This window comes from Artemia sp. Qi Xiang Cuo, chromosome 20 (assembly GCF_049724085.1).
Source record: "Artemia sp. Qi Xiang Cuo chromosome 20, ASM4972408v1, whole genome shotgun sequence".
Lineage (NCBI taxonomy): Eukaryota > Metazoa > Arthropoda > Branchiopoda > Anostraca > Artemiidae > Artemia > Artemia sp. Qi Xiang Cuo.
Window position 1 is genome coordinate 22,737,810 of NC_142813.1, and position 22,310 is coordinate 22,760,119.

Below are 22,310 nucleotides of genomic sequence, written 5' to 3' on the forward strand. Positions count from 1 at the left end.
GGTTAGACATGCTTTGTTATGGAAATATCTGCGCGTCAATTTTCATAACAAAGCATGTCTAACCTGTTTATGTGTCTTATTTGAAAAATACTACGTTTTCTAAAGAGTTAAAGAGGCTGAGTTACAAGGTCAACCCTTAAAACGTACAGGGATAACATGTCAGTGTGGACAGAATTCTGACTGCAAATCCTGAAGACAAAGCTCCCAGAGAGAACACTTTGAGAAGACAATAGTCTTGAAGCTAAGTTTAGGCTAGACTAACACAAGAACTTTTCTTTAGTTGTGATCAAGGAGGCACACTTGTGCCTCTATAAAGAGGCGACCCACCACAATGTTAAGTGATTTCAGGTCCTAGAGGTCGCAGAGAGACGGCGGCAATTGCATTTTGTAGCCCAAGCTCAAACTAAGAAACTTGCAAAATTTCTTCCTCCTCGGACTTTATCTTCCTGGGGTAAACTGGGCTGGAAGTTTGGACCCTCCAACAACAGCCCCCCTTTAATAATGTCCGATTGTGCTGACATTTAGAGGTTAGGCGTTCCTATGGCTTGGGAGCGTATCCTTAAAATTTCAGCTTACTCCAATTCCTCCTTCCCTGTTTTCCAAAAACCAAATATAGCCACTTAAAATTCATCATCATTTCTTTTTTTTTCTTAGCCACGCCTACAGGCCACAGTTGGCAACGAATCCGGTTGAATGAGGACTCATTCGAAGCAGAATTCGGCCTGTTAGGGCCTTTTGATATTTTCAGACCGAAAAAATTATCCCCCGAATTTACATTTACGAAAAACCTCGTTTTCCTATATTAGCCCATGTTAATTTTTCCCACCACAACCCCCCTTTAACGTTGTTTGATCGGGCTGAAATTTAGAGGATAAGCTTTCATGGGGCCTGGGAGCTTATCCTCGAAATTTCAGCTCAATCTGATCACTCCTTCCCTGTTTTCCAAAAACCAAATATCAAGTTTTTTGGGAATTTGCTTGCGTCGAAAATAGCTTTAATTTACTAAAAAACAATTACTATTGTGTCTGTATAGTCGAGCGGTTGATACTCCAGACTGTCAGGCGGGAAACTCGGGTTCGATTCACCATCAGAGCAAATTTTTTATATACTGAATTTTAACTTTAAAAAGAAATTCAGTTTCTTTTTTAAATTATTTGAAAAAAATTACGTTTTCTAAAGAGTTAAAGAGGCTGAGTTACAAGGTCGACCCTTAAAACGTACAGGGATTAGGAGGCACAGTTGGGGGGCTGTTAAAGAGGCTGATTCACACGTTCGAACCTTAAAACGTACAGGGATTAGGAGGCACCCTGTACGACGTGATTTGAGTATTCAGGAATTAAAAGCCTTAACACAAGAATATTCAAGAGCGGGGGGTTTTGGGGGTGGCCGCCCCCCAACATTAAATACAGACACGAACAGCTAACAGTTAGTCAAGCAAAAAAAAGTAATAAACTGTACAAAAAAATGCAGAAATTATTTGAAAAAAACTACGTTTTCTAAAGAGTTAAAGAGGCTGAGTTAAAAGGTCGAACCTTAAAACGTACAGGGATTAGGAGGCACAGTTGGGGGCTACCGCCCCCAAAACCCCCACTTTCGCAGCCTTTAAATATAAAAAATTTTCTTTAAACTGAAAGTAAGGAGCGATATTAAAACTTAAAACGAACAGAAATTATTCCGTATATGAAAGAGGCTGTGCCCTCCTCAACGCCTCACTCTTTAGGCTAAAGTTTTTATTGTTTAAAAAAGAGTTGTGAGAAAGTCAAACTTTAGCGTAAAGAGCGAGGCGTTGAGGAGGGCACAGCCTCTTTCATATACGGAATAATTTCTGTTCGTTTTAAGTTTTAATATCGCTCCTTACTTTCAGTTTAAAGAAATTTTTTTTATATTTAAAGGCTGCGAAAGTGGTGGGTTTGGGGGGCGGTAGCCCCCCAACTGTGCCTCCTAATCCCTGTACGTTTTAAGGTTCGACCTTTTAACTCAGCCTCTTTAACTCTTTAGAAAACGTAGTTTTTTTCAAATAATAATGCTACCAAGGTAATTGAAGCTGTCCACCTGATCAATCTTTTCATTACCCAACGTCACCTTTTCATCTTCACTTACTCCTAACCTTAGTGACTTAGTCTTCTTAACATTAATTTTCAAACAAATTCTAGCACACTGAACTCGCAAAACCTCTAAAACTTCATTCATTTTGCTTACACTTTCATCTAAGATGCTTAAATCATCAGCATAATCTAAGTCCTGGGGACTTTTTCCTCCCCATTTGATTTCGTGGTCTCCCATTACTTTTCCTATGTTCCTTAAAACAAAGTCCATCAAAATGATCCATATAAAGGGGGACAGGACACAACCCTGCTTAACTCCTGATTTAATACAAAACAGCTGCTAACCTCATTTCCAACCTTAACCACACCTGTGTTATTCTGATACATAGCACTATTCAATTTACTGTATTTGTCTGGTCAACCATACAAGGATAAAACCTTTACTAAAGCTCTTCTATCAACAGAATTGAACGCTTCCTCATAATCTATAAAACTGAGGACCAAATGTGTTTGGAAACTCAGGCACTTTTCAATTTATATCCTAAGAGTGAAAATTTGGTTGACTTACTGACACATCTTTTACCATTTCTCTAACTGCACTGCTCTTCTCTTAAAACAGTGTCTATGGCATCTTTAAGTCTAAAAAGTATAATATTACAAAGCAATTTTTTACCTATAGAGACCAGACTAATGCCTCGATAATTACCACACTCACACTTATCCCCTTTCTGATACAGTAGTTTAATTAAGGTTGTATTAAAACCGGTAGGTACTTCCTGTTTTTCAAAAATCATATTCATAATCTTCAATAGCTTATTTCTAACCTCAGAGCCACCATATTTAAGAAACTCATTTACCACCCTATCAGCACCTGGAGCTTTATTATTCTTTAATTCTTTTAGTACTGTTGCTAATTCCTCCTCACAAAACAAATCTTCCTTCATATCCAAGGTATCACAAACTTTTTCATTTTACTCTATATTTTTTCCTGCAACTCTATCTCGGTTAAGCAAGTTCTCAAAATATTCGGCCCATCTCTCTTTAGGTTTTTCATTATCGCTAATTGCGACCCCATTCCTATCTTAAACTGGGACAAGTCCGGATTGACTACTCCCTCTCAATTTGTTAACGTGCCAGTACAAAATTTTACTATTATGCCGTCTAGCTGGATCTTCCAGATCCTCGGCAATTTTATCCATGGCCTCCACTTCACACCTCCTTGGTTCATATTTTAATGCTTTCTCCACTTTCTTTACATTTCTTTTGTTTTCATACGATTTATCACTCAGATAATTCTTGTAGAAGTCCTTTCTCCTTTCTATTAAAAATAAAGCTTTTTCAGTAATATTTTTAGCTGCAGTTCTAGCTTTCTTCCCTAAGACACCATTAGCAATTTCACAAATTATTTTTCCACAATTATTCCAACCATCTTCCACATTATAGAATTTTGAATTGTCTAATTTAGTGTTCAACTATTCCTGGAAAGTTTCTCCCAAATTTTTAATCTGGAGCCTTCTAATATCATAACTTCCCGGTAGGAAGTTACCCTTCCGATATTTCAGCTTTAAATTAACCCTTGACACTACTAGATGGTGATCTTTACTTTTAATTTTAATAACGGCCTTCATACATGTACCAACATTTAGTACTGATAATGTCTGCCCTTGGATCATAATAATGAAATAAATAAGGTCTAATGTATTATTATTATGCTAAAGCCGTGTTGACTTATGAGCCATTTTATGACCAAACACTGCGATTGTTATAAATAATTTGTTATACCTACAAAATTGCAAAAGTCTTTATCCGTTACTGTTTTTTTTTCCTTAACCAAATTTACCTAGGCTGGGATACCATCTATCCCTATTTCTACCAACCTGGACGTTAAAATATCCCAATAATAACATCATATTTCTACCTGGGACCTTGTCTATTTGCTCCTGTAACTGTAAGTAAAATTCATCTGAGTCACTAGTATTTCCGTCAGTCGGTTCTGCATTGGCGTATACTACTATAACTGATGCCCAGAACTTTCTAGTCATAAAATGAGTAATTATTATTATATTATTAATATCTTCCCAGCCTAAACAAGACTTACCAGCATCCTTTTTCATCATGAGCCCTATTCCCTGTCTATGCACACCATCCTTCCTGCCTGAGTAAGCAAATTCTATATCACCTAATTTCATGCTTCCTAACCCTGAGATATAAGTATCTGAAATTCCTAATAAATCCAGTTCGAATCGTCTGAATTCGTCAGTCAAAATATCGATACGATAGAAATTTTTTAATGTCGTGACATTCCAAGTTCCAATTTTCATGTTCTTTAAATCTTTAAAATTATTTTCGCCTCAAGAAAAACAATGATCCCGGATACCAGTGCAGGACGGGGATCGCATATCTTCTCAAGTCTACACCAAAGTGCTTAAGCCGGCTTAGAACCGGACAGCAAGAAGTCCCTGGAACCTCCCTGAATGGAGGCTTTGTGCAATCCTTGTCCCATCTTTGTTACAACATGGTTTTTAGCACTTGGCGATGATTTTCTATCACCAAAAGTCAAAATCCTGCACAAACAGTCTCAAGCCTATTACCTCAAATTCATTATATATTCATGCCTGCTAATATTATACTACTATGGGGAGGCAACCCATAGTAGATAGATTAGCGAAGGAGAGGTTTTTCAGCCAGAAGACGCCCAACAAAACAAACCAGGCCCAGAAGAATTGTCCATTAGTCAGAATCCCGTGCGAATGCTGTGTCGTTTACTAGGCTATAATTTCCTTGAGGGGTGCCACTCCTCAAGTATGAATAGAGTTGACCGCAAGGTCCCCAGTCTTGCAGGTACCCCGAACAGGATCAAGGCAGGCCTTTGCAGAGGCCGTTGTCCATAGATATGGATCTTACGCCCTGCCACAGTTGTCCTCCTATAGAGAATCCTCCCGCGATGGTGTTCTGCATCACCATGCAATTTAACCCATTACTGGGAGAAGGCTTGCAACTCATGGGACTTGTGGACAAACCAGTGGGCCCTTTTGAGTGTACATTTGAGGGGCCTTCTTCCTCCTCCGCCTGTATTTGACCCCGGGCAAGGGTGCCCCAGATTCTATTATGGACCCCCAGGGACAAGGTCCCCCCTTGGTCCGTGCCTCCTACGGAGGTACCCTACATATCTGTAGATCGTTCCCCTATCGCCACCTGGGGACACGCTGAATGGCCTGGGGGAGGCCAGATAAACTGACAGGTCTCCTAAAACTTATTCTACATTTTTCAACACAGGCTTGGGCCAGAATTCGGTTTGTATGGTTACCAAACATCTGCTCATTGCGAGATCGAATCTTATTAATTCCCAAAACTAGCTGGATTTTGAACAAAATCCAAAGTTTCAGTATTTTGTTATGTCCGTTAAGAATGAATCAACCTACATTCAATCATAATTCTATCTCATCATGAAATAAAAACTAACACAAAAATGAAGCGAAGCAACTAAAATATTCAGTAAAATAATAGTTTTACAGCAATAATAGTTAAATAATAATAGTAAATAATAGTTAAATAATAGTAAGATAATTGTTATAATGTGGTAGGATTTATGTATTGCCCAGAGAAGTGGTTATAGAGAATCAGAAAGATAAGTTTACTAAATTACAATAGTAAAAAGTATGCCTTAGATTCATTGTCACTACTGTTTGAGCTGCTTAGATTTTCGTAAGCACAAAAGCTTCCAAGAAAGAGGTGCTGGTAAGGCGACTTCAAGACACACTTATAATAGCCACAAAACGGCTTAAAATTCAACTATCTCATTTAAAATATTTCGACTACCAGATTGTAACAATACACTACAGAAAAATAGACGGAACTCATAATACTAAAAATAAAAACAACAACAGTGCTTGTACACTATAAGAAATTAAGGTAAAATTCTACTTTAGTTACCCCTGGCCATCCCGGAAAGAGGCTGGGTTAGGAAAATGAAACCCTCAGGGATGGATCCACATGCCGAGGCATGTCCCGGGAAGGTACTCCGAAGTACCCACTTCCACTCCCTCCCCCCTCCATACAATGGTAAACTACTGCACACTACTAGTCGTTTTAGCTCACACCTCATCCCATACTACCATCACAATTACAAATCACTGCCTACCTTACACAACTTCAGCCCCTAACCTTGCTCACTAAAATACATTCCAAAATCCCACTTTCGTTTAACGATCCATATATATATATATATATATATATATATATATATATATATATATATATATATATATATATATATATATATATATACTCACATACACATACACACATACATAGTACCGGGAGCCGACACACGACAGGCTTCTACATATGGATTCTCATTGTCGCTTGTCCTCTAACCGCAAACAATTTCAGACAATCTGATGTCTTTTCATATTGCATATTCATATTTCTGTTATTTCATACCAGAATTCTTTTTTATTTTGATGCTCAAGCAAGTTGGAAATTTCTCCGCCACATCTATGTCTTCTTGAAAAAGAGTGAAAAAGAGTGAATTGTTGTAATCCCTTGTTAAAATAAATACAAATATTTTTGCAATTAACATTTTTTTGGGTCTTTAAGCAACTTATTGTCTTTTCATACTGTGTCTGTGTCTGTTCTATGAATAGACAGGCATTGAAGCAGCATTCTTTAGATGAAGATCCATGGTTACCAAAGATTGTATATTTCGGCTGCCCATATCAGACCAAAAAAAAAGAAGGTCGTCCCAAAACGGAACCGAGAAGAGGTCATAAGAAAGAACTCAAATAAGGTTTGAACCTCATGAAGGGAGAGAAAGGCGTTAAAAAGAAGCTGGGGCAAATGAGGCAAAAGAGGCAAATAGGTTGGGCTGGAGCAAGAGCGTGTCCAGGTTCGCTGGCCCCAGGCAGCCTGGTACTGCAATGAGTTATTAGTAGTACTAGCAGTAGCGGTAGAAGCGTTGTATTGAAATTAGAGAGGTGTGCAAACGCTTTGGGCAGAAGCCTTCTCCCCTTCCCCTGTTGAACTCTTTAACTGTCTCACGGTTTTTTCGATATTTTCTTGCAATTTCCATCCATGCAATTTTCTACATTTTCATGGCAATGTAATGGAAATTGAAAACCTCAACCACAAAAAACCGTGCACTTCGGCCCAACCTTCGGAAGCCCCTTGCCAAGGGGGTTTGCTGATTTAAGATTGTCCATAAGGACAAGGGTCTGAGTCCTGGTTACTGCCTATTTTATCTGGAATGGGAGTCAATGGTGTCACTCTATAGCCTCAGCCGGAGTCAAGTCAGTTCTAAATGGGTACCAGGAGAACTCTGGGGAAGGTAAACAGGACAGGTGTGCGAAAGTGCAGGATGGCCGGCTCCAAAAGCTCCATTGCACTTCGTTGCTGAAAGGCGATGAAACGGAGAACAACACGGTCTATAGGGATTTTAAAGCCCAGTGTCGTGTTTTTAACTTTTTACCCATTATAGAGTGAACAAATGTGTTTTATCCAATATTTTCCTATACATGTTGATTCCCTTGTCTAAAGGTACCAGGGATATAAGTTCCAAGCCGATCAGAAATTTTTTCCTTGACCATTTTTTTAGGGGCCCGTTTACCCAGCAAAAGATTTTGTACATTATAGTCTCGTAGCAAAGGGACTTACAGGGGTAAGTGTGAAACCAATCAGGTACAACTTTTATTTGGTCTATTTACTGGCCACCTAGCACCTCTCCCCTCTAATCAAAGTGTGATGTCCCCTTTGGGTCACAAAAAAGATCTCTGAAAGTTGTAAGACGATCGGACATTCAAGATCAAACATGCCGACGATATTTTACCTATAAATACCATCTGTGAAAAGATGACAATTTTTGCAGTTTAAGCCCTAGCCCCTGTGGCTGTGTGGGTCCTGTTATCTTCAATACATATTGGTTTTGACAAACTGGAGCAAACTTGCTATCTAAAAATTTTGCTTGGAGCCCGTGGGGGAGGTAAGGAATATCCAGGGTCTAGAGTAGGAAAGTCCTTAATAGTTGCACCTATTCTGGTGGGGCAGGGACAGGAGGAGCGCCACCCTGGAATTTTGAAACTATTTTATTATTTCCGTTTCATAGCTGTTTTGCATTTTAGCTAAGTTCTGTACTGAACCAGCAAGACTGACTAATTGCTATTAGTCAGGTCTTACATTTTTCGGCATTCTAGGCTTTCCGACCAAAACTGTTAGTGAAGGCAAGCACTTTGCTACATTTCAAATTTCAAAAACATGGTTTCATTGCTCAATTCTGCGATTACGGTGATCATAAACGCTGTTTGAAATCTAAGACACATATTGACGTTCAGTAAATAAAGCTGTAACTCCTCAAAGCCAAATCCTATATTTTTTTTCAAGCTATTGGATGGGGGAGGAGCAAGTATGGTTCCAAATAGGGTGGCAGCCTATCATAATGTTTAGGTTTAATCAAACACTGTTTCCCAATTTTCATGCTCTTTTTCAGCAGTCTTTGTTCTAGTGATTCCATATTAAATATTAATTAGCAGTCAGCAAATGAAATTTAATTGGCATGCAAAATAATGAATAGAGTTCTTTTTTTCCAACTTGCTACACTGATTGACAGCTACTCTAAATAGCCTTTCAAGTAGGCTATAAGCCTACTATAAAAAAAAAATATTTATATTAACAGAGTATTCAGATAGGTAAGGAACAACCAAGCCTACCTCTTGGATCAGAATTTCATCCCAAATCCAAATATGACATTTGTTTCCATTGCAAAATCAATTTTAAGCAATTTACAGACCCTTAAAGATGATGCCTTTTTCCCTTATTTTAGAATATGTATCCTCTAAAATATATATCAATATTTTTTGGAAACAGAAATATTTAAAAAGAAGCAGGATATTTGGTACTCTAAACTTTGACATTAACTCTTTGATGTTAAAAATTTTAACAAAACATTAAGTTCAATATTTGACAGCCATATTCTGGATTGAAATTGATATTCTTGACATATGTCAAGGTTTTAATATCTATATAATGAATACAAGTTAATCAAGGATCTATAAGCTCTAAGAAAATTTTTAACATTAAGGTCACTGAAAGAAAAGAAACAAGTACAAAGAGCTATGGTCCAATTGTGGCCTCTATAGAGATTCCCCAGGGGCATGGGCGCCATAAGGGAGGGGGGCAAGGAGGGCCATGCCCCCCCTGGAAATTTGGGACTATAGAGTAATTATAAGGAAACCAAAAAAGAAAAAGAAAAAAAAACAGAATATGGACAAACTATAGAAAAAATGTGTGTTGCCCATTGTTGACTGCCTGCCAATAGATTTTGACCCTATAACTAAAGTGTAAGAGCCTAACTATTGATAACATTCAATCAAAGAATCAGCTTTTTATGGTGATTCTAAATATATATATTTTTTTATTATTAATTAGTGCAGTTATTAGCAAGGCTATACCCAAAGGGGGGGGAGGGTTAGTGGGGTTTGAACCCCTCCCAAAATGTTTTGTTGACTCACAGAAACATAACAAAAATGGTATTAAACAAATTTTGTATGCATTTTTTGATGTTTCTTTGTGTACCCCCCCCCCCATAAATTTTGCTTGCATTGCAAGAGTACCCATGAGCTGGTGTATGAAGCCATTCTAATCAGAAATGTTTTCCCTGAATGGAATGCATGGAATATTTGGATTTTTGTACCCCCCTGAACAGATACAATTTATGTGTTTTATTATCATTTATTTATTTTTCCAGGAGTGATTGTATTTATCTAGTTGTTGCTTTGAAAAACTTTTAATTTTTTACTGTTATGAAGTATAAAGGTGTCAAATATAGTGGTTTTTGGTATTCAAAATTAAAATTAAATTAATGAATTAAAAATGTTTTTTGGTTTTCTTAATCTTAGTTTTAATGTTTTACTTTGAACAAACTACTTTGATAATGTGTTACTTTTTATAAACAATTGAGTCTAAGGGCATTAAATATTTTGGTGTTTGATAACCAAGTTCAAAACTGTCACTATTGTTAAAAAATATCCATACAATGTGTCAGTATTGATCAACAGACCTGAGTGCTGGGAGTTTATATCTTAGTTTTTGCAAGTAGGCTATTCTTTTGTGCGATTGTTTTTTAATTAATTACTTTTTTTATTTTTATATACTTTTACTTTAATTGACATACTTTTTTCATTACTTTTAGGGAATTTTGTGTCGCTTAATCATCATTAAATAAAAAAAAGTCTTTTCAAACGAAAGTCATAAGCAATATTAAAACTTGAAACGAACGGAAATTACTACGTATATGAGGGGGGTTGCCCCCTCCTCAATATCTCACTCATCAAGCTACAGTTTTTCAGCACTTTTAAAAAAAAATTACTTATTGTTCTAATTAAACAAACCTTGTATTTCATGAGCTGTTTTTAAAAAATTTGGAAAAAGATTTAAACTTTAGCATAAAGAGCAAGGTGTTGAGGAGGGGGAAACCCTCCTTATATATGTAATAATTTCTGTCTGTTTTAAGTTTTAATGTTGGTCCTTACTCTCAGTTGGAAAAAAACTTGTTTTTTTAAATTTAATTTCTGATTGTTTTTTTTAATGACACCAGGATACTTGGATCCCCCTCCATGGAAAAATCCTCCTTCCCACAGAAATATCCTCTAGACAATTCAATCCGTGAAAAAGTTACCCTAAACAGCTACCTTTAACATCTCCAAACCTAAAATTGAATCGGTAAAGAAAAAGCAAGACTTAAAAAGAAATTTGGTATAGTAATTCTGGAAAATTCACCGAGTCTAAAATTTCCCCTGAAAAGTTCACTCCCCTAGAAAATTCCCTCTCCGTGGAAAATTCTCCCCGTGTAAAATCCTCCCAGCAGAAAATTCCTGTATGCATATTCCCAATAACAAATAAAACAATGGGTAAATTTTATAACTTAAAAACCTTTCCCCAGGGGCTGTAGGGGGTCATTTTATGTCTAAAGAATAAGTTAATGGGCCTTTCAACTATGCTGAAGAAAAACAGCTATCTAAAAATTTTGATCAGACGATTTTGGAAAAAGGTGGCATGAGAGGGGACCTAGTTTCCCTCCAATTCTTTTGGTCACTGAAAAAGGGCACTAGAATTTTTCATTTCCATTAGAATGAGCCCTCTCTCGATGGTATAGGCCCACTGGGTTGATACAATCACCCTTGGGAAAAAAAAAACAAATAAACATGCATCTGTGATCTTTCTTCTGGCAAAAATTACAAAATTCCACATTTTTGCAGATATGAGCTTGAAACCTCTACATTGGGGTTCTTTGATATGCTGAACATGATGTTGTGATTTTCATTAAAATTCTGTGACTTTGAGGGGGTCTTTCCCCCTTTTTTTAGAAAATTTGACAAATTTTCCTAAGCTTGTAGCTTTTGATGTGTCAAACTAGACTTAATGAAACTTTTTATATTTGGAATCAGCATAATAAGTCAATTCTTCTGATATATCAATTGGTATTAGAATTCAGTTTTTTTAGAATTTTAGTTCCTATTGAGCATGGTTGCTCCATACTTACAGTTCATTACCATGAATTGTTTGATTACTCATCAAAATCCAAACAGAGATCATTCAAATATTGATCATTTTTTCTGCGTTACCAAAAGTGCTTGATTCATGAAACTTTACAGTTTTATGACATTTAATTAAACAAATAGAAAAGGGTTTTCAACTAAAGTAAGGAGCAATTTTAAAACTTGAAACAAATACAAAATACTTTGTATGTAAGGGGGGCCTTCCCCTTTTCAACACCTTGCTCATTAAACAAAAGTATATTTAGTGCTTTGAAAAATCCTATCTCTCCAATTGCAAATTTTGTTTAAAATTTTTAAAAAAAAGCCAAACTTCACAGTAAAGCATAAGGATCTAAGGAGGAGACAGCCTGCTTCATATGAAGAATAATCTTTTCAGATAGGTTCAAATTTGTTCCTTACTTTTATTTAAAAAGCTCTTCTTTCATTTAGTCTCTGATTGTTTTCCAGATAAAACCTAGGTCTAACCAAGATATAATTTGAGGGACCTGCCCCTTAAATGCCTGGTCAATAGCTTTTGAAATGTGTAAATCGATAATTGTACGTGTATTAGTACCATCCTATGTTAAAATTTTCAATTTCAACTTTGGATAAAATTTGAAAATAATTAAAAAATTGGCAATGAATAGTAATTTTGATAAAAAGTCCTTGTTAATGTTACTACTAAAGAATTTTGGTTGGATGAAAAGGAATATTATTGTTTATATGGATGGAAGTTCTGTGAGACTTTTGATCTTCTACTTAAATGAAGCCATCACAACCTCTACAATAGGATTTTCTTATTGATAAATACACTATGTATATTTTTTTTTAAATATATTGAAGTACTTTGTATAAATAGAAAAAGAAAATACTACTTACTTACTTACTTCAAATTCAAATAAATTTAATTCAAAAACAAGACATAGCTCTTGTGGGCAAAGCCCAAATATGATGTCTCTTAGTCATAATTAGCAAAATAAAGTTGTCTGATAAAACTTTGTCTGGGTAAATAAACTAAAGGATAAAAACACTTGAGATTGAGAATAAAATTGTCTGATAAAACTTTGTCAGGATAAAATAAACTAAACAATAAAAACACTAGAGATCATTGTAATATTTCAGAAAGCTTGGCACTAAGCTTTTACTGTAGTGCATGGTGTTAAAGGGAGCTGGGGTTAGTTTTGGAACCTTCTCAGCCACTTCCCTGGGGGGACGAGATCTTATAGGGACAAAAGGTGGGGGAAGGAATGATCAGTAGATGGGATGCTGAAGGAGGGAGGAGCATGGGCATAGGCAGCATATTGTCTAGGGGGCAGTCAATAGTGTGATGGAGGGCCTTTTATCAACTGCTTTTCCAACCATCTGCTTTTTCAGCCATGTCTAATGTAAATTTGAAGGTCTCGGGGGGGCAGCTGTCCCCCCTCCCTACGCCCATGGCGAGGAGCCAAATCTTTGGCATAATTTTTCTCGGTGGGAAGAAAGGGATTCAAGTTTAAATTCTTTGAGGTAAAATGAGTAAGGTAGAGGGGAGCCACCATAAATGATTTGCAGTTATCTCTTCTGAACTCGTTCTATTTTATCAGTTTCATCCTGGGTAAGGGCAAAGTGCCAAACCAGACAAGCATATTCAGCTAAGGGGTGGATGAAAGTGTAAAATATTAGTTTTGGCTCCTTAGATACCCGAAATTTTTTCAGTGTTTTTAGCATTTGGATTGCGCCGTTAGATTTTTTTACAATTGTCTTTGTATTCTCCCGCCATGAGAGGTCAGAAGAAATCACCACACCAAGTAAAGTTATTTTATGGCTTATTAGCTCGGAAGCGATAGTAGGTTCGAAAGACCATTGAATATTCTGAAGGAAAGAAAATGTGACCAAGCATTTGTTTTTATTCATAACCATTTTTAGTTAAGCCGCCTCTGAGGTAACTTGGTCAATGAAACCAGCAGCATTGCTCTTCGAATCCTTAGATACGATTTCCGTTAAGGACAAATTGTCACCGTATTTCCATCTGTCCTCCAGCTCAGCAGCAATTTCGTTTATAGTGAGGAGGAAGCCCAGTAGCCGATTACAGTTCCTTGTGGAATTTCACAAAAAACTGGCAGAGAAGTGGAAAATTGGTCTTTATACTTCACAGTTTGCTCTCTTTTTGTTAAGAAGCTCTTGATGATTTTAATAATAAAGCTTGGTATATTTTTTTCCGCCATTTTTTCTAAAAGGATTTAGTGATCAAAAAGGTCAAATGCTTTTCTGAACTCAATTGCAATTAAATTTATCCATTTTCCAGGTTCATTCAGGTGTTTTAAAATAAAATCAATTAAATTAACAAGGTAGTCTAATGAACTGTTGAACACTTAGGATGTTACCAAATTGCTTTCAATCAGTTACTTTCAAAATAAATTTTTTCAGCCAATTGGCAACAAAGCTTTTGTATATTCTGCTAAAAACTGACGTAACTCTGATCGGCCGGACACCAGAGAAATCATTAGCTGCTCCTTTCTTTGGAATGGGGGTAATAAACCCTTTCTTCCATTTCTTTGGAAAATATCCCTGTTTTTATTATATTATTGAAAATTTTCTGAAGGGGAAATGATAACTCTTTAGCAAATGCTTTAATGAGAGCAACTGGAATGTCAAAAGGGGCAATGGAAGTTCTTTTTAACGAAGAGAGTTTACGGATTATAATTGCCAATGAAATATCAGCAATTAAAATTATCATCTGAAGGAGTAGCTAAATTTACTGGAGGATCCTCGGGTGGAAGAAGGGGGTAAGACTGCACAATTGAAGCAAAATGGGCATTTAAATCATTTGCAGTTTTCTCTAGAGGCTCCTCCTTCATGAAGTCAACTGGTTAAGAACTTTTAGCAATCAGACTTTTTACTTTAGTGAAGAACTGCGGCAGCTTGGACTCCAAAAGATGGTCAATTTCATTTTCATAATAGCTTGCTTGTGCCTTTTTTATTTTCCAATTTATTAGGTTTGCCAACTGTTTTGCTTGGTTCTCTTGACCTTTTCGTATTAGGTGCAATTTATGTTTTATCAGTTGCTTTATTTTTGAATTTACGTATGGTTTATCACTAGAACAGAATATAGTCTTACATTTGGGAAGCACTCGAGAAATTTTGAATTTACCTTTTTATGGAATTCATCTACTTGGGAATCCAAGTCTTTAGCTGAAGAGACTGCGACCCAGTATTCTCCCGTCATTCAGTCACCTAAGTTCAGCTGACCATGGTCAGTGACCGGCCTTGAATTGACTTTGGTTATTGAATATTTAATTTTTACTTTTTCCAAGGGGTTCCACTGTAACATATAATAGTAACTTCCACCAAGTGGTGCTAGTTTTCTTGGATCCTGGTAATATTCCAAAAGATTTGTCAGGATTACATCCAGAGAAGTATTCCCCTTAGTTGTTGGGAAATTGACTAGAGTTTTAAGGTTAAGTGACCTGGCCAGCAATTTGCAATCGAGTTTGTTAGCATTTCCTAGCATTACTACTCCAAAATATGGGTGAGTTCTCTGGACGTAATCTGTCGATTCCTGCAGCTTCTCCCAAAAAGCTTTTCTTGCTGCAGCTGGCTGACACGGTGAATAATAGAAAACGCACACTGCTACGGCAGAGAGTGGCCTAGGGAGTTGCTTAGGTTGGGCTTTGACCCAAATAATTTCATCATCATCTTCAAGAAAAGGTATATTTAAAAGCTTAACTCCCATCCGGTCGGGTTGGCCGACTCGGGGCTGCTTCTCTGATGGCATCAAAACAATATCTTCGGTATGCCTCCCTGTTTGTTTCAGTCCTCAGCAGTTCTTGAGTGGGGTGGTCAGAGAAATTTTCCCGCCAATGCTTAGGAGGTCGTCCCCTTGGGTGAGAGGCATTTATTTTTCCTTCAAAGGCTATTTTAGGCAGTTGGGCTGGGGACATACAGCGAACATGTCCTAACCATCGAAGCTGTTGGAGTTTGATGGTCTGCATGATGGTTTGAGGGTAATCTAAGGAGAACAGCAGTTGATTGTTTGATACTCGGTCAAGGTAAGTGATACCACTGAACTTTCAGAGCAATTTAGTTTCAATAGCCGACAGTCGGTGCTTGTCATCGGATGTTAGAGTCCATCTCTCTGCTCCATACGTTGCAACTGGAATCACTAAGGCACGGAAGATTCGGATCGTCAGTTTTAAAGGGAAATATTTATTTTTGCAAACAGAGCGTAGTGACTTGAAGCATGCAGAGGCAAGAGCCAGGCGTCATTTGATGTCTTTTGAGGAGTTGATTGTGGATGTCAGCACACTTCCTAGGTAAATTAATTGGTCGACCCATTCGATTTCCTCGCTCCAAATAGTGACTTTGGTAAGGGGGTGGGGGACAAGTGTCTGCATGCCGTGTTACCCTCATGACCTTGGTCTTGCAGGCGTTTATCTTCATTCCAAAGCAACTAGCTGCTTCGTCGATAGCGTTTGTGCTGGCTTAGAGTTCCTCTACAAGACTATTCCTGTGTTATCAGGGACAGGTGCCAGCACACTGTTTAGGAATAGGCAGAAAAGACTGGGTGAGAGGAGGCATCCTTGGACCACACCTGTAGAAGTAGAAAACTCCTCAAGTGAGTCCTTCACTAGTCTGCCCCATGCTACCCGCCTTTTTGTATTTACTTCTTATAATATTGATAATATCAGAGGGAATTCCGTAGTGAGCCAAGATATGCCAGAGACCATCTTGCCAGATCAGGTCAAAGACTTGCTTAAAGTTGATGAACAGTTGGTATAACTCTTCACCAAATTCCAAATATTGTTCCATGATTTGTTTAATGACAAATATATGGTCTATAGTGGACCTATTCTGACGGAACCCAGCTTGATACTTGGGCATAATATGCCTTGTCATGTTTCTTATGCGGTCTAGGAGTATTTTTGCGAAGATTTTAGCGGGTTGGACAGTAAAGAATATGGGTCTGTAGTTGTCGCAATGGCTTTTGGATCCTTTCTTACGCAGGGGAACTATAACAGAGGTTGACCAGAACTTGGGGTAGTATTTTGTTTCCCAAACAGCTGTTACTATTCGATGGTACAGATCGATGATAACGTCAGATTCTACTTTGAACATTTCTGCTTGTATACCGTCTATCCTGGGTGCTTCATTGGAATTGAGGGATTTCATAGCAGTTTCTACCTCTGACCTTAAGGGTGGTTCCTCATTTATTTGTGCTGGAAACATCTGAAGGACTTCAGGATCTTGATTTACTGTGAGATTTAGCTTTTCCTGGAAATGTTCTTTCCAACGATCTCGGATTTCAGCGCGAGAGGTAATTTTGTGCCCATTTTTATCGAAAGGTTCCAGGCACTTTGTATCTTTGTGATTTGCTAGCTCTTTAGCACATTTGAACATAAGGTGTGAGTTACCTCTTTGGAAGTCGTCTTCGCACTGCTGACGCCTTTTGGTTATCATGTCTTTAAGTACTTGGCGAGTTTTCATAGAAAATAATCACAATCGTAGTATAACTTTTCTTATCATCTACGGAAAAATTTAGAACTGAACTTTAAATTTTTTATGTCTTGGTGAACTTAAAACTGAAGTGGAAGCTTTTTATTTTCTCTGGAGAAATTGAAATTGAATTATGTTCTTTGGTAAAATTCAGAAGAGAACTTGAATATTCACGATCAAAGTATAACTTTTCCTATCTTCAATGAGAAATTTGGAACAGAACTTTAAATTTTTTCATCTCTATGTGAAAAGTCGGAACTGAATTTAAGAAAACTTAGAATTAAAGTGAAACTTTTTATCTTCATGGAAAATAATCACAATCATAGTATAACTTTTCCTATCTTCTACGGAAAAATTTAGAACTGAACTTTGAATTTTTTATGTCTTGATGAACTTAAAACTGAAGTGGAATCTTTTTATTTTCTCTGGAGAAATTGGAATTTAATTTTGTTCTGTGGTAAAATTCAGAAGAGAACTTGAACTATTCTATCTTCTATGAAAAATTTGGAACAGTATTTTAAATTTTTCATCTCTTTGAGAAAAATCTGAACTGTAGTGGAAAATTTTATATTATTTTAGGAAAATAGAATTAATTAATAACTTATTTCATTTTCATTGAGAAAAATTCAGAATCGAAGTTGAACTTTTCTTCTTCCGGGAAAATATTTGGAACAGAACTTTAAATTTTTTCATCTCTTTGAGAAAGGTTGGAATTGAATTTAAGAAAATTTAGAATTAATGTGAAACTTTTTATCTTCATGGAAAATAATCACAATCATAGTATAACTTTTCCTATCTTCTATGGAAAAATTTAGAAGTGAACTTTAAATTTTTTATGTCTTGGGACTTTTCTTCTCCCGGGAAAATATTTGGAACAGAACTTAAAATTTTTTTCATCTCTTTGAGAAAAGTCGGAACTGAATTTAAGAAAATTTAGAATTAAAGTGAAACTTTTTATCTTCATAGAAAATAATCACAATCACACACAGAAACTTACACACACACAAAAACTTACACACACACAAAAACTTACTCACACGCAAAAACTTACACACACACACACACACACAGAAACTAAAACACACACAAAAAAAAAACGAAAACATAAAAAAACTTACACACACACACAAAAACATATACACACACAAAAAAACACAAAAACACAAAAAACATACACACACAAAAAAAACTTACACACAAACAAAAACTTACACACACAAAAAATCTTAAACACACACAAAAAAACTAACTCACACAAAAAAAACTTACACACACAAAAAAAGTTACACACACACAAAAAGTTAAATACACACAAAAACTTACAAACACACAAAAACTTACACACACACAAAAAATTACACACACAAAAAATAGCACACACAAAAAAACTGAAACACACAAAAACTTACACACAAAAAAATAATAAAACAAACACATAAAAAATAACACACGCACACAAAAAATTACACACACAAAAAAAATTACACACACACAAAAAAAAAAACACAAACACAAAAAAAAACAAAAACACAAAAAATTACACACACACAGACACACAAAAACATAAAAACATAAAAAGAAATAAAAAAAAAAAAAAAAACGTACACACACAAAAAAACAAAAAAACACAAAAAAAATTACACACACAAAAAAAAAAATTACACACACACAAAAACATACACACACACAAAAAATAAAAAAATAACATAAACTTAAACAAAAACATAAAAATACACACACAAAAAAAACTTACACACACACAAAAACTTACACACACACAAAAACTTACACACACACAAAAAAGCTTAAACACACATAAAAACTTGGATTTCTTGTGGATGACCCCGTTCGGGGGTAGTCAATTCAATCCGCCGGCTCACAAAAAGAAAATTCGCGAAGGAGCTAAAAGCTCACAGAAAAAAGATGATTGATATTGAATCTACAAGGGCCAAAATTAATCCTTCTCTCCTTTGGCGTTTTCTGTCCTCTAAAAGCGATGAGTCTTTGTCCGCATCTGCTATCTCTGATTCTGAATGGTACGCTTACTATGGGTCAGAATTTTTGCCTCCCGAACAAGCGCTCAACAAAAGATATGAAGCTGAGTTGGACGACTTCTTAGATAGTTGTCCTCAGGGTAATTATGTTGTAACAGAGGGAGCTGTATGCAATGCCATCTCTCACCTCAAATCTAAACAATCTTTCGGGATTGATGAGATCAGCGCACTCCATCTAAAAAGTGGTGGGCCCGCTCTCATTAGTCACGTAACTCTCCTGATGCAGATTATCCTCATTCAGGGTATTGTCCCAACCACTTTCTCCATTGGAGATCTTACGCCAGTTCCTAAAAAGGAAAAATTACCATGCAGTGCTCCTCTTTCCATCAAATCACGATTCCTACTTATCTTTGCAAGTTACTTGAACTTTTATTTGTAGATTAGTTTGAGAAACTTTGTTGCAGTCCACCAAGACAATTCAGTTTCTAACGCGGTATCGGTTGTGCTGAAGCTCTCCATGTCGTTGCATATACACTCCTGGATGCACACAAATCAGGAGAAAGCCCAGCAATCGGTGGCTTAGACCTACAGAGAGTGTTTGATTCATTGATTCATGCTCTTATGTTGCTAAAATCAGCTAAAAGAGGAGTGAACTCAAATATCATTCGGGCTTTCCGTGATCTTTACTGTCGCCTTCACGTGCGACTCGAGCTCCCTCACGATAAAGGCCTTCCGCCAGCCCCACGGTCAGCTTTGATACCATTCCGTAAAGGTGCCCGTCAAGGGGCAGTTTTATTTCCCCATTTCTTCAATAAATACATTATTGAGCCTCAGGACAGCTGTCCTTCATCATGCATTCACAGTTCCATTGACACATTCCCAGTATACTATGCTGATGACACACTGAACCTCAGCTGGACGCTTAACCTCCTTTCAGAAATATTCTCATATCTGAAGTCCAATTACAAGAACGTCGTTCTGAGATTTAACATCCAAAAGCCGGAAGTCTTGCTTTACAATTTGATGGATGACCCTCCTACTAATGTCACACTAGGTAAGTGCTCAGTAGAACCAGTTGATAAGATAGCATATCTGGGGCTGCCAATAGGTACCTCATTGCAGCATACCCGCTCCCTCCTGATCTCATATCTTGAACTGCAAATTTCCAGCTCCTATGCTTTGATCGTTAAATCCACTCTGAGATTTAACCTTCCACTACTACTGGCAAGTATTTACAACACTACCGCTCTGCCACATATATTATATGTGACCCCTTTCTGGAAATTATTGGCAAACCATGGAAAGTCTTAAATCCGCTCTTTATTTTTCCGTTTTGCCAAGTACCTACTAAAATTGCCCCCTTGGACAAAAAATAGTTTTTTGGTTCGGCGCTATAACCTAGCGGACCCAAATCTAGCTGTTGAGACACTTATTAGCCGGCAAAAAACAAAAGCAGCAATTCTAAAGCACAAGTGGGCAAGTTTGCTTGTTTAATTTTCCCTCTTGTTTCCTTTTTTTTTTTACTCCTTTCAGAAGTTGTTGTCCTTGCTGCTATTTTCGAAGATGTTGTTGTTTCTGTTGTAATTTTTGAGTATTTTATCTTTCTGTTTCCTCTTTTCGTACTATTTTGTATACCATTTAAGAAGTTGTTGCTTTTGTTCTTATTTTTTTAGTATATTTTCTTTTTGTTTCCTCTTTTCGCATTTTTGTATACTCTGTCATTGTACATTTACTGTATACGACGGTTTTTCAATATATTATTATTATTATTATTATTGCTGCCAAAGTATTACTGCCAAAGTATTGTTTTGTAAAAATAAAAACAACAACAAAATACAAAAATAGTATAAGCCTGTTGCTCTTGTAATAATAATGTAGGCTTGCTTTTTTGTTAGTCACTTGTCTTTGTGGCTATGAACCGATTTTCTCAGATCTAAGCTAAGCATAACTTTTGTGTGTTTTTTGTTTAACTAACAAGTACGTTTTCTTCTTTTCTTTGTTTTTTGATGATGTAATCACAAATAAAAACACGCTGCTCGAAATAAAAACTTTTTAAGCAAAGTACAAATGATGCTTTGGCCCTTAGAAGGCTGCTCCTGTTTATAATAATTTCGGTTTGTTTTCAGTTTGACTTGATTATTCATTGTAATTTCTGTTCATTTTGTGTCTCATATGTTAATTGGTAGTGATTTGTGTTCGTTTTAAGTTCGAATTATTATTTTGATTTTTGATTATTTCTGCTCGTCTTTGGCTTAGGCCTAGTAGAGCTTTTAGATAATTTTTTACCACTGTTTTTTCTTTTTCTTTTTTTACCGATTAACAAAATGGTTCTGAAACTTTCATTGAGGTGGCTTCATGGCTGACATTTTTTTGTATATCAACATAAAAAAACAACAATATTTTGCAGTAAGAATCAGTGCAGCCACATTTTTCATCAAACATTTATTGTCCTTGATAAGCTCCTCTTGGTCCTCCCAAGCCGAAATCTGAAATCTGCTTCATCTTCCCATAGTATATTTCCTCAAATTTTCAGCTGGGTCCCTTTACCATTAGTTTATACCCTTAGCTGTACCTGAGATATTGCAGATAGAGCCTTTTGACCGCCTGGATGCATATAATATCTTTTGATTTAGTTCAACATCTCTTTCAGAATTACCTGAGAGTTTCAACTGAATGCCCTTAACTATTCGTGAAATGTTGTAAATACGCCCTTTTGACCACCTGGGCACGTGTATTGTCTTCTGATTTAGTTCAAAATCTCCCTCAACATTCTTGAAAATTTCAACTAAATACCCATAGAGATTTTTCACTTATTTTAGATACCCTCTTGACATCCTGGATGCACATAGTGTCTTTTGATTTGGTTCAACATTCCCTGAAAGTTTCAGTTCGATACTCTTCGCTGTTCTTGAGTTATTGCAGATATGTGCTTTTGACAAAAGGAATACTCATAGTGTCCTTTGATTTAGTCCAAAATCCCTCTCAGCATTCCCTAAAAGTTTCAACTTAATATCTGTAGCCGTTCCTGAGATATTGCTGATAAGCCGTTTTGACAAAATGGATACATTTAGTTTCTTTTTATTTAGTTGAACATTCCCCTCAACATGCTCTGAAAGTTCCAACTTCATACCCTTATACATTCCTTAGATCTTAGATCCATGTGCACCCTTTTGACAACCTGGATGCAGATGGTGTCCTTTGGTTTGTTCTGACTAGCCCTTAATATTCTTAGCTGTTTTTGAGATATTGCAGAAAAACTCTTTTGACAACCT

At 36.5% G+C, this 22,310-nt stretch overlaps 1 protein-coding gene across 3 annotated transcripts in view; it reads left to right on the forward strand.

Moving 5' to 3' along the window:
- The first annotated feature begins 8,273 nt into the window (after positions 1 to 8,273).
- Positions 8,274 to 22,310, forward strand: part of tank (EI24 domain-containing protein tank) — a 43,501-nt gene continuing 29,464 nt past the window's right edge. Inside the window, exon 1 of one of the 3 annotated variants that reach the window (XM_089106462.1) lies at positions 8,274 to 8,324. In XM_089106462.1, coding sequence (XP_088962588.1) covers positions 8,295 to 8,324 — 30 coding nt within the window. In that variant the 5' untranslated portion in view covers positions 8,274 to 8,294. Of the gene's footprint in view, positions 8,460 to 22,310 lie in introns of all 3 variants that reach the window. The other 2 variants (XM_089106463.1, XM_089106464.1) reach the window with 2 other exon arrangements.